General features: G+C 45.6%; 1 protein-coding gene across 4 annotated transcripts in view; it reads left to right on the top strand.

Moving 5' to 3' along the window:
- Positions 1 to 227: 227 nt before the first annotated feature.
- Positions 228 to 13,571, top strand: part of SLC25A13 (solute carrier family 25 member 13) — a 221,912-nt gene continuing 208,568 nt past the window's right edge. For 2 of the 4 annotated variants that reach the window (XM_067042538.1, XM_067042537.1), the window contains exon 1: positions 228 to 303. In XM_067042538.1, coding sequence (XP_066898639.1) covers positions 229 to 303 — 75 coding nt within the window. In that variant the 5' untranslated portion in view covers position 228. Of the gene's footprint in view, positions 304 to 9,935; positions 10,192 to 13,571 lie in introns of those variants that run through there. The other 2 variants (XM_059074831.2, XM_059074829.2) reach the window with 1 other exon arrangement.

The following is a 13,571-nucleotide window of genomic DNA, read 5'->3' as shown; positions in this document are numbered from 1 at the left end:
GCAGGGATAGAGAATAACAAGGAGTTTCCTGCTTCAGAAGGGAGGTCAGGGCAGGTCCCTGAGGACCTGAGGGATGAGAAAGAGGGTCTGGAAGAAGGGCTGGCAGAGCTCCAGTCAGAGGGAAAAGCAAGTGCAGAGGCCCTGGGGCAAGAAAACAGCCTGCAGAGGAACCTATGGCAGTCAGGAAGTGAGGGATGGGAGGGCCTAAGAGGAAGGGGTGGGGTGGCCATGTTACATGGAGTCTTACACGGAAAAGCTAGACATTCAGATAGAATTGGATTCTCCTGCCTCTTTTTATATATGGTGAGTTTCATTTTAATTTAATTTTTTATTTTATTTTTTGCGGTACGCGGGCCTCTCACTGCTGTGGCCTCTCCTGTTGCGAAGCGCAGGCTCCGGACGCGCAGGCTCAGCGGCCATGGCTCACGGGCCCAGCCGCTCCACGGCATGTGGGATCTTCCCGGACCGGGGCACGAAACCGTGTCCCCTGCATCGGCAGGCGGACTCTAAACCACTGCGCCACCAGGGAAGCCCCTCATTTTAATTTTAAATGTTGATGTTTAAAGATCTTCTTTGCTGCATTATGACCTTAAAAGAATTAGCTCTGCCACCTGCAAGAGTCCTTGGGAGCCGAATGTGAGGGCCTCTATTTCTAGCAGTGGATCCCTAATGGATTCAGGCGGTAGTGGCAGGAAAGAAGATAAAGCACCACAAAGGCTAGTGGCCCTGAAGCTGGACTTGTGATTGTGTCCAACTGACAAACAAGTTCAGACATGAACGATTTGATCCAATCTCTTCAAATTGGAAACTGAGAACTAACACTAATAGGTTGTTCTTAAATACCCAAGTGCTTTCATGTTCTCTGCCTCACTGGAGTTTCAATCTCCAGCCTCGAAAGTAGATTTTCCAATCTTTGTAAATTGATTTACCTCCTTCTCTTCCCCCACCTCTATACTTCCCTTTAAAAGATTCTGAGACAGTGAGCCTAGGCATAAATAGTCTTCATTTGTGTGATAGAATGCTCTTAGAAGGAGTAACATACAATAGAATTATAGAATACCAGAGCTAGAAGGAATCTCAGAGGACAGCTGCTCTGACCCTCGCATTCTATTAGTATATTATTTGTAACATATTCCTATGTGCCATATGATTTATATACATTCAATTCAATATCTTAGCAACCTTGCAAAATGGGTGTTTTTATTTCTGTTTTACAGATCAGGAGACTGAGGCTCAGAGAGGTTGATAACTGACCAAGTGTTGCACAGCCATAAGTGGCAGAGCTGGGACTCAAATAGTCTGTATGATTTCTTTTTTTTTTTTAAATGTATTTATTTGTTTTTGGCTGCGTTGGGTCTTCATTGCTGCACGCGGGCTTTCTCTAGTTGTGGTGAGTGGGGATACTCTTTGTTGCAGTGCGCGGGCTTCTCATTGTGGTGGCTTATCTTGTTGTGGAGCACAGGCTCTAGGCGCGCAGGCTTCAGTAGTTGTGGCTCGCGGGCTGTAGAGCACAGGCTCAGTAGTTGTGGCGCACGGGCTTAGTTGCTCCACGGCATGTGGGATCTTCCCGCACCAGGGCTCGAACCCGTGTCCCCTGCACTGGCAGGCGGATTCTTACCCACTGCTCCACCAGGGAAGCCCCATCTATCTGATTTCTAACTCACCATGCTAGCTGAAGCTAGTTAGACAAACAGATAGAGATTGATAAGGAAATAATAATAAGAGCCAGTAGTAGAATCTATATACTCCAACATTTTTACATTGTGATTAGCTGTAAAGAAGAATACAAAAGAGAAATAACATCTGTATAGAGTTTTACTGTTATTGATGTTGCTTTATTTTTTAAATAAAAACATAGGTCTCATTAAACCAGTTTTGGTAAGATTGTCTTACTGAGCATCTGATTTCTTCAAAAATTATAGAGCTCTTGATAGTTTCAGGAATTCTTGCAAAAGAAACTGCTGCACTGGAAGCAATGCTGCAGTGGCCAGGCCTGAAGAACTCATTGTATGAATGGCTGGCTGTTGCTCTTTCCTGCTGGTCAGACACTGGCGGACTGAAGCACCTGCCTCTTCTGATATGTCCCTCCTGAGTACACTGAGGGGCCAAGGCGGCCTAAGCTTGATTCGCCACTACTTTGAGTGGATTGCTGGGCCCAGAGAACCTCAGCCAGATTCACAAACACAGACTTGGACTTGGTGCAAGACCCTGAGGTTTTCTGCTTTTGCACCATAGAAACTGGGCTCATCCTCTTTAAAGACTTTTGATGTAAATCCCCCCGAGTAGTCAGTTTTGCTTTACTGGGATCGTGTGGGACTATAGGTACCAAATATTCTACTCTAAGAACTCTCATTTCTCTAGATTTGCTACACCAGTGAGAGCATTGTCAGAACAAGGTGTGTTAGGCAGAATCATGGCTCCCCAAAGATGTTCACGTCTCTATCCCCAGAACCTGTGAATATGTTACATTACCTGGCAAAAGAGACTTAAGGTAGCAGACGGAATTAAAGTTGCTAATTGCTATGGGCGAAATTGTCTCCCCCTCAAAAGTCATATGTTGAAATATTAACCTCTAGTACCTCAGAATGTGGCTATATATATATATTTTTTTTTTTTTTTTTTTTTTTTTTTGCGGTACGCGGGACTCTCACCGCTGTGGCCTCTCCCGCTGCGGAGCACTGGCTCCGGACGCGCAGGCTCAGCGGCCATGGCTCACGGGCCAAGCCGCTCCGCGGCACGTGGGATCTTCCCGGACCGGGGCACGAACCCGTGTCCCCTGCATCGGCAGGCGGACTCTCAACCACTGCGCCACCACCAGGGAAGCCCCTGTGGCTATATTTGGACATAACCACATTCTGAGGCTAAATGTGGCATTTAAATTGGTAATTAATGTTAAGTGAGGTCATTAGGGTGGGCCCTAATCCAATCTGACTGGTGTCAGTTATAAGAAGAGAAGATTAGGACACAGATATGCACACAGGGAAGACCATATGAACACACAGGCAGAAGATGGCCATCTACAGCCAAGGAAAGATGCCTCAGAAGAAATGAACCCTGCTAATACCTTGATCTCAGACTTCTAGCCTCCAGAACTGTGAGAGAATAAGTTTCTGTTATTTATGCCACCCAGTCTGTGGTATTTTGCTATGGCAGCCTCAACAGACTAATTAATTGACCTTAACATTGGAAGGTTATCCTGGATTATCTGGGTAAACCTGATGTAATTACAAGGGCCCTTAAATGTAAAAAAGCAAAGCAGAAGAGGAAATCAGAGTGATGTGATATGAGAATGAAACAGGAGGGACGGGGGCAGGGCACAACTTTTAAAAGAATGACATAGGGACTTCCATGGTGGTGCAATGGTTAAGAATCTGCCTGCCAATGCAGGGGACATGGGTTCAATCCCTGGTCCGGGAAGATCCCACATGCCACACAGCAACTAAGCCCATGTGCCACAACTACTGAGCCCTCACATCACAACTACTGGAGCCCATGTGCCTAGAGCCCGTGCTCCACAACAAGAGAAGCCACCGCAATGAGAAGCCCGTGCACCACAACAAAGAGTAGCCCCCTGCTCGCTGCAACTAGAGAAAGCCTGTGCACAGCAATGAAGACCCAACGCAGCCAAAAAAAAAAAAAAAAAAAAAAAAATGACATAGCCATAAGACATGACTAAAACTGGTTAAAACTAACTAGAACCAAAATGGTGGAAAATTTGAATTCCAATGGACCTTGAGCCTTATTATACACTCATTGTAATACATTAGCATCTAAATGACACACCCATCAGTGCCATGACAGTTCTGAGGCTGACCATCAAAGATCAAAAAGTGGGTGGTGGCCCAATTTCTGGAAATCTCTGCCCCTTCCCCAAAATAACTGGAATACTCCTCTCATTCATTAGCCTATGAAATTACCCACCCCCATAAAAACTGACAGCCCTGTACCCTGGGGCCGCTCTCACCTTCTGAGATGGCCCACACTCTGTCTGTGGAGTGTGTTTCTCTCTAAATTAATCCACTTCTTACCTATCAATTTGTCCCTCACTGAATTCTTTCTATGACAAGACATCAAGAACCTGAGCTTCATGGACTTCCCTGGTGGTACAGTGGTTAAGAATCTGCCTGCCAATGCAAGGGACATGGGTTCGATCCTTGGTCTGGGAAGATCCCACATGCTGCAGAGCAACTAAGCCTGTGTGCCACGGCTACTGAGCCTGCACTCTAGGGTTCACATGCCACAACTACTAAGCCCATGTGCTGCAACTACTGAAGCCCGCGTGCTCTAGGGCCCACATGCTACAACTACTGAGCCCACGTGCTGCAACTACTGAAGCCCACATGCCTAGAGCCCATGCTCTGTGACAAGAGAAACCACCACAATGAGAAGCCCATGCACCTCAACAAAGAGTAGCCCCTGCTGCCTACAACTAGAGAAAGCCCGCACGCAGCAATGAAGACCCAACACAGCCAAAAATACATACATACATACATACATACATAAAAATTAAAAAAAAAAGAAAGAAACTGAGCTTCATTAAGTCCTGAGACCAGGTGTGTGATCTCAGTTAAAAGACTGTGGTTCGGGCTTCCCTGGTGGCGCAGTGGTTGAGAATCCTCCTGCCGATGCAGGGGACACGGGTTCGTGCCTCGGTCCGGGGAGATCCCACATGCCGCGGAGTGGCTGGGCCCGTGAGCCATGGCCGCTGAGCCGGGGCGTCTGGAGCCTGTGCTCCGCAACGGGAGAGGCCACAACAGTGAGAGGCCTGCATACCACAAAAAAAAAAAAAAAAAAAAAGACTGTGGTTCAAGTCCCAATCTGGGTTTTGGCTGGATTTGAGTCCTGGCCCTGGGTTCAGATCTCAATCTGAGTTGCACGGTTTCAAGAAGAGTTGGACCTGCTGTTGCCAGTTTTGCAGATGGTGAAGGAAGGTCATGAGCCAAGGAACGTAGGTGGCTTCTAGAAGCTGAAGCAGCAAGGAAATGGATTCTCTCCTATAGTCTACAGAAAGCAACACAGTCCTGCTGATACCTTTATTTTACCCTTTTGGGGCTTCTGAAATATAGAACTGTAAGATAATAAATTTATGTCATGGTTTTTTTTTAAAATTGAGTTTTGTTTATTTACAATGTTGTGTTAATTACTCCTGTACAGCAAAGTGATTCAGTTATATGTATATATATATATATATATATATACACACATTCTTTTTTTTAAATATATTTTTCCATTATGGTTTATCATAGAATATTGAATATAGTTCTCTGTGCTATACAGTAAGACCTTGTTGTTTAAACACTAAGTTTATGGTAACTTATTATAGCAGCAATAGGAGACTAATACTGTTACTGAATACAAGTTCATGTACCTGATGTACAGTGAGGCCAAACAAACCAAAACATTGGTGTTTGGAGCAGAGAAAGGTTTATTGCAGGGCCAAGCAAGGAGAATGGGTGACTCATGCTCAAAAACTCCCTGATGGTTTTGTGGGAGAAGTTTTTAAAGGCAAATTTGGGGTGAGGGCTGCAGGGCATGTGACTTTCTTCTGACTGCTTGGTGGTGAGGTAACAGGGAGGTGCTCCAGGAATCTTGTGCTGAGCCTGAAGTTACCATCTTCCACCTGGGTGGGGGCCTTAGTTCCTACAGGAGAACTCAAAGATATTGTTATGTATATTCCTTCAGGAGGACCTAGGACTGTGTTCCAAAGCTGTACTATTGTTTCTTGACTGCTCCTCCCTTGTTTCTGCATTCCCTTCCTTCTCTGATTAACAGCTGTTTATTTATTAAATAAATAAATAAATAAATTTATTTATTTATTTATTTATTTATTTTTGGCTGTGTTGGGTCTTCATTGCTCTGCACGGACTTTCTCTAGTTGTGGGGAGCAGGGGCTACTCTTTGTTGTGGTGTGCAGCCCTCTCATTGTGGTGGCTTTCCTATCCGCGGAGCATGGGCTCTAGGCGCACAGGCTTCAGTAGTTGTAGCTTGTGGGCTCTAGACTGCAGGCTCAGTAGCTGTGGCTCCCAGGCCTAGCTGCTCCATGGTATGTGGGATCTTCCCAGACCAGGGCTCAAACTGGTGTCCCCTTCATTGACAGGCGTATTCTTAACCACTGTGCCACCAGGGAAGCCCATTAAATTTTTTTTTTTTTTTTTTGGCTGCATTGGGTCTTCATTGCTGTGCACGAGCTTTCTCTCTAGTTGCGGTGAGCGGGGGCTACTCTTTGTTGTGGTGTATGGGCTTCTCATTGCCGTGGTTTCTCTTGTTGGGACTTCCATCGTGGCGCAGTGGTTAAGAATCCTTCTTAGCTTCTGGTGGTAGCTGTTGACCCTCGGTGTCCTTTGGTTTGCAGCTGTGTCACTCTAATCACTGCCTTTATCTCGTGGCTTCTCCTGGTGTGTTTCTGTGTCTTCTTATAGGGACACCAATCATAGTGGATTAAGGGCCCATTCTACTCCAGTATGACCTCATCTTAACTAATTACATCTTCAGTCTCCAAATAAGTCACATTCTGAGGTCATGGGGATGTGTCTGGGGGGGACACAACCCATAACATGGCCCCTTCAGTCAAAATTCAGTGCCAGCTACTTTTAAATGGTAGGGAAGAGGGTGGTCTGGGGACAGACAGGAGGGACAAGTATGAGATAAGTCACTTATTAAGAGGACACTTAAGCCTGTCAGGACAAGACAAAGTAGCAGGTGCCCAGCCAAATTATACTTTATCCTTTCAGATGATGTTTCCCATTGTTTATAGGTCATGTGGAAGTCAAGGAGCATCCTTCCTATTTCAGGGCTTGTGACAGTTTAACTTTTCAAAAATTTCACATTTTGAGTAATTCTAGAAGGAAGAAGAAAGCTTAATTAACTGAGTCTGACTCCAAATGTAGGTTGAAATACACTTTTATTCATATGTGGTTACATTTGCATCCATAGTGTGGTAGGTTTGGTGGGTGGACTAATGGCTCCCCCCAAATGTCCACATCCTAATCCCTAGAGCCTATGAATGTTATCTTATATGGCAGAAACTGTTTTGCAGATGTGAATATGTTAAGGATATGGAGGTGGAGAGATTATCCTGGCTTATCTGGATGGATCCTAAATGCCATCATAAGTGTCCTTATGAGAGGTAGGCAGAGGGCTATCACAGAGAGAAGAGGCAATGTGAGGGAAGCAGAGTCAGAGAGAGAAGATGTTATGTATGCTGGTCTTGAAGATGGAGGAAGGGGCCATGAGCCCCTGGAAAAGGCAAAGAAACAGATACTCCCCTAAACCTTCTGGAGGGAGCACAGCCCTGCTGTCACCTTGGTTTTAGCCTCTTAAGATTCACTCTGAAATTCTGACCTCCATAATTGGAAGAGAATAAATTTTTGTTTTTGTAAGCCACCAAGCATGTGGTCACTTTGTTGAAGCAGCCATAAAAAACTTACATACAAATATGACTCTCTCTACATACACACATAAATTCAAATATGACTCTTGTATTTAAATTCAATATGTATTTAAATTCAAATATGACTCTCTCTACATACACACATAAAGACATCAAGACTTGAAGAAAACAACAGTAAAATTTTAACAGTAGCTAACTGGTGGAAGAAATGTGAGTGATTTTCTTGTCATTGCTATGATTTCCTGAATTTTCCAAGATTTCTAGAAAACATCTACAGATTCTTGATTCTTTTTCTATTTTTTTCTTTAAAAGTTAAGGGAATATTATTCAGTCTTTAAGAGTCTTGCAATTCTGACACATGCTAAAAAACAGATGAACCTTGACGATACTATGCTAAATGAAATAAGCCAGTCACAAAAAGACAAATACTATATGATTCCATTTTTATGAGGTACCCAGGGTAGTCAAATTTATAGAGACAGAAACTAAAATGGTGGCTGCCAGGGGCTGGGGGGAGGGAGGAATGACAGTGGTTGTTTAATAGGCTTAAAGTGTTAGTTTCGCAAGATGAAAAGAGTTTTCAAGATTGGCTGTACTACATCGTGAATGTGCTTAACACTACTGAACTGTACACTTAAAGGTTAAGATAGTAGATTTTATGTCATGTATATGTTATCAACATTAAAAGGTTTTTTAAAGTTCATTTATATCATAAAAGGAGAGCTTCAGTGATACCCTTAAAAATAGATATGCAGTATACGATGTGATCTTGGTTACATGAGGTTGTATTTTCTCTGCACCTTTTAAAATCCTCTACAGAAGCCAGGGCTACCCTGTAAGTGAGCTTTAGACTTGTCCCGCGCTATCCTTTTATCAATTCTCCTGTTTTTGCTTTTGTCTTTATTCTTTCACTCCTTTCATGGTCTTTCTCTGCTGCCTATGAACACATTCGAGGCTTTTGGGTCTTTGTTAGACTTCTTGAGAGTATGTTAATAAATCACTCCTTTTCGAAATGCTTCTTTCTTTGGCTTTTACACGGTCATTTGTATATTTCCCATACACTCTCCTTACAGAGAAGAGGCACACACTTCAAAACACTCCTGTATTGCTGATGGCTGGAGTCTTTCTAATATCTACACCAGAGGCCACTGTGCAAGACTGGGTGAGTTCCTTTCTCTCTCCCACCCCCACATATAATCAGGCACCACACTGACTAATTTTACCTCCTATGTGTTCCTCTAGCCCTATCCCATCTCTGGTTTCAGGCCCTCAGCCTGTCTTATCTGAATATTCCAGTAGTTCGGTCTTACCCCATCCTCTAAACTGTAAGCGGGGGATCCATCTGTACTGTAACCCTGGCCACACCACCTCCCTTAGAGCCCTTCAGTTAAGGCGCACACCCTTCAGCATGGCACCCAACATCCTCCAAGACATACATAGTCCCAACCTGCCTGCTCAGACTCTACTTCCACCAGTTCCACAGCCTGTTACCTTTCATGACCAATCACTTTCATAACTTGCTGTGTTTCCTCAGCAATTTCTGGACCTCCTGCTTCTTCTCCTCCTTATTTTCTCTGGCTGGAAAACCGTTCCCCTCCACTTCACTGGACTGATGCACATCCACAGCTGAGGCATCATGTACTCTAAGAGGCTTCCCCAGTCCTCAGCGTTCCCATAGTGCCCTGGGAAAAGGTTGTTGCCTTAACAGTTTATATGGACATTATATATATATATTATTTATATGGTGTGCTTGCTTTCCCACTAGCTCTTTAAGGGCTGGGACCATCTCTCAAGTCATCCTGGGATTCCAACTCCTAACAGTGCCTGGCATATAGTAGGCACTCAGTCAGCATTAATTAATTAAAATGATTAGTAATAAACACTTTTGTTGATAGGTTATATCCATAACCCAGAAAACATTTAAAGCCCTTTTCACTGACCACTATTGCCTTAATTATAAATTTTGGTAGCAGGGACAAATGAATGAAATTCTTATAAAGAGGAAGAAGACCTCTGGGGATTATACATTCGATTTTTCTTTTAAAATTTTGACCTGTTTATTTTAGTAGGGCCTATTTGGGGGCGTGTGTCTTTCACTTCTACAGCCCTGAAATGAAGTAGCTCCATGTTCTGCACTACATAACAGCTGTTTGGTACTTCGAATTTGCCAGATCTGACCTAAAAGTAGACTTGCCAGGGACATTATTTTGCTATTTCCGATCGACTAGTCAATGCTTTGGGATTCCTTATAGCAGAGAGGAGCCCCTTTGAAAGGGAACACCTGGCTACACACGGCACCAAGTGTAGTTCTCAACTTCCCCAGGCTGTGTGCCCCGCCTGTGGGTCTCGAGGGCCCTGGAGCAGCCCCCAGAAGCAGCCGAAGCCAAAAGCTTCCCTCGTGAAGCCACCTGATCCCAAGAGACAGGCTTGCACCCCGCCACCGGCCCTCGGTCCCGCCGCAGAAGTCGCCGCTGCTGGACAGCGGGGCCGAGGTCACGTGCGCGGGTCCAGTCCACCGCCCCCAGACCCGGGCCCGCCCCGGCAGAAGGGCAGAGGCCATCGGGATCACGCGCGCCCCGGCGGCCCTGGCCGGGCCCAGCCAATGGGCTGGCTGCGCCCGCATGACCCGCGCCGGCGGGAGGGCGTGGGGAGGCAGGCCGGGCGCGCACGCTGCCAGGCTGTATAGCCGCTCCCGCTACCGTCCGGACGGGAAGTGAGCGTACGGGGCCCGCAGCGCCAGCGAGCCGGTGAGAGCGTCCCGCAGCCGCCCGCACCCGGTGCAAAGCATGGCGGCCTCCAAGGTAAGCGTCGGCCCGTTGGCCGGTTGCCCCGGGGGGCGCGAGCAGCCCGGGCGTTCACGTGCCGGGCTGGTGCAACCGGGAAAGCAGATAGAAAGGGGCGCGGGCAGCTGTTCCACCTTGCAGCAGAGGGAGGAGGGAGGTGCCCGCCCCTCCCGGGCAGCACAGACGGCGGGTGCGGAGAACGGGGACCGGGGCCCGACCTTGCAGCAGAAACTTTGCCGGCTGGACCCTCCCACTTGGCCTGGGCGGGGAGTCAGTGCCTGGCCTGCGCTCGGCGGGCTGAGGCAAAGCCGGTCAGGAGGAGCGGGCACGATTGCGTCCTGGGGCGGGGGAGTGCGGTCTGCAGGTCCGCTCTGCCACCCCAGCGCACTGCTGCTCCTGACCCTGGTAGTTGTTGACCCGAACTGCTTCCCGGGGGTCACAGCCCGCGCAGAAGCCTAATCCCATTAGGTTTCAGAGGCTCCGCCCTCCCACGAGTGGGGAAGTCACCTTGACTTCCGTTTTGGAGACTGCTTGAGAGAGTTGGCCTGCGCGAGTGTGCGTAAAAACTCCAAAGCACTCCCAGCCCCCCAGCCCCCCACCCCCACCCCGCTTCTCGTCGTTCTCCCCGCATCTGACAACACTTACATATCGGCCTCTAAGCGTTTGAGAGGCTTCTTTTTAGAAATGACAAAACAGATTGTCTTGGGAGCCTGTAACTCCTGTGAAGTTCTACTTAAAAGGAATTCTGCGTAAGGTGACTCATTCACTAACCCAGAGGAAAGGCAGCTCCGACAGCTTGACCTTTCCTCTTTTACCATTTCTTGAAACCTGGACACCATTTCAGCTTCTTTGGACTCCATTTCAACTTTTCTGGCAGAATACCATATTTAGTCCCAATCACTTGAATCATTGGAATTTATTGCTTTTAATTTTAAGTTCATGAAGGCAGCCTTTTAATCAAGCCTATACAACTTCTTAGCTCATTTTAAGTGCAGTGAACTTAAATATACCCAACATTTCAAACATTTGTCCTTAATCAAAACTCTGTGATAACCCTCAAGAGGAAAACATGGCCAACACATCATATTCCTATTTATTTGAGCAAACTAATCACATTTGCAATGGAAATTGTAAGCAGACAGATATATTTAAATGCTGTTCTATGACTTAAGTTTCTCCAGGCTTCCCAAAATCTGCAGGCTTTTCGGTGTTCCTAGATTATGTGGCCTAAGTGGCCTTTCTCTTTTCCTTAATGACTCTGAGTTCCATCCTAAGGAGTGTGCTCTGGGTATGCATGTGCAGACACATGGGTATGTATATAACTGTTATAGTTAGATTCTCTGAGGATCACTGGAATTCATTTTTGGAACCTACATTAGCCCTTTCAAACCCAATAGCCCTTGACCTTTTCTTTGCATTAAATTTGCATGCAATCAGAGTACAAGGCATGAATTATGTTCCCTCAAGGTGACTTCTTCCAGGAGAGTAGGTGGGAGTAGATACCCATACTTTACTGTCATTTTTATGTCTGTAGATGAGTTAAATAATTTTACTTAATTTGGAGATAAAGTGAGGAACTTAAATTGAGGAGTATGCATGTAAATGGAGTATAAGACTGATTAACTAGTTTGAAATAAAATAAATGACATGGAAGGAGGTTTAACTTTTTGGTTGTATTTTTATTAAACTGTCACTTCATATCAATAAGTGCAGTTGAATTTTAGCCAAGTAGTGAGAGTCAGGGAAAATGAAACATTTCATTTTTACTCTTTGGGAACTTGTGTTTTTGTTTATTTATTCACTTAAACTTGCCTCTTTTCAGGATTTCTGATGGCTCATGTCATATATACATATATTTATAAACCAACGAGACATATCAAAATCAAGTCAAAGTAGATGAGAATAACAAGATAAAGGGAAAATAAGATGAAGCCAGGACTAAGGTTTAGTGGAAAATAAGGATGTATGTACTTGCTAGAGGTGACTGAATTTTCTAGCAGCCAAAACAAAGAGGAAGTGATCAGTGAGGTCAGTTACTTGGGAGAGATGTCTCCTTTTTTTGCTATCTGAGGGCAGTTTCTCCCCATCTCTCTCTCTCTTTTTTTTTTTTTTTTTGTGGTACGCGGGCCTCTCACTGTTCTGGCCTCTCCCGTTGCGGAGCACAGGCTCCGCGCAGGCTCAGCGGCCATGGTTCACGGGCCCAGCCGCTCCGCAGCATGTGGGATCTTCCCGGACCGGGGCACGAACCCGTGTCCCCTGCATTGGCAGGCGGATTCTCAACCACTGCGCCACCAGGGAAGCCCTCTCTCTTTCTTTTTTTTTTTTTTTTTTTTTAAAGAAGATGTTGGGTGTAGGAGTTTATTAATTTATTTTAACTGTGTTGGGTCTTCGTTTCTGTGTGAGGGCTTTCTCTAGTTGTGGCAAGGGGGGGCCACTCTTCATCGCGGTGGTCGGGCCTCTCACCATCACGGCCTCTCTTGTTGCAGAGCACAGGCTCCAGACGCACAGGCTCAGTAGTTGTGGCTCACAGGCTTAGTTGCTCTGTGGCATGTGGGATCCTCCCAGACCAGGGCTCGAACCTGTGTCCCCTGCATTAGCAGGCAGATTCTCAACCACTGCGCCACCAGGGAAGCCCTCCCCATCTCTTTTTATATGCAGTGAGCGAACTGAATTCAAAACCACCTCATGACCACAAATGTATGTTTGTGGATTCCATAAGGCCATTTCTTATAGTGTTTCTCATTTTAGCTCAAGGGCGGTAAATGTAGGTCCCCAAATGAGCTGTGCTGGTCCACCTTAGTCCAAGAATACCCCTTATTTAGTTGCCTTTGGATTCTTATTAGGGTGAGGTGATCCTGTCCTCTATAAGGCAGTGCTGGGCAGCCCCAATTAAAGGCCATGCTGTTTGCTTTTTCCTGAAGCACAGATATTCCATATTGAACACAGAGCCATAGGCTTAGCCATCTTAATCTGGGGGTAGGATTGACATCCCCTCTTAAAACTTGAGGAGCCTGACTAGAAGAGAATCCCATCTCAGTGGAGTGTCTAAGATTCTGGAGTGCCCAGAATCAGAAACTGGTCTTTTATTTATTCTTTTTTTTTTTGGCCACACGGTGTGGCTTGCGAAATCTTAGTTCCCTGATCAGGGATTGAACCCAGGCCCTCGGCAGTGAAAGTGCAGAGTCCTAACCACTAGACCTCCAGGGAATTCCCTTTTATTTATTCAAACATAACTAATTTTTCATGTCCCTCTTCCTTTAAATAGTATAAGGAAGAATGAGAATCTGTTCTTTGGTCTGCTTTTATTTTGATTTCTTCTTGATGATTACTGCTTAATGCAAAAGGTATTTGTTTTTTCATGGAGTAACATTGATCTGAAGCTTGGTATTTTGAGAAAA

The sequence above is a fragment of the Kogia breviceps genome, chromosome 9, assembly GCF_026419965.1.
Source record: "Kogia breviceps isolate mKogBre1 chromosome 9, mKogBre1 haplotype 1, whole genome shotgun sequence".
Taxonomy (NCBI): domain Eukaryota; kingdom Metazoa; phylum Chordata; class Mammalia; order Artiodactyla; family Physeteridae; genus Kogia; species Kogia breviceps.
The sequence above is the reverse complement of the archived record's forward strand: the minus strand, read 5'-3'. Positions and strand labels throughout refer to the sequence as shown.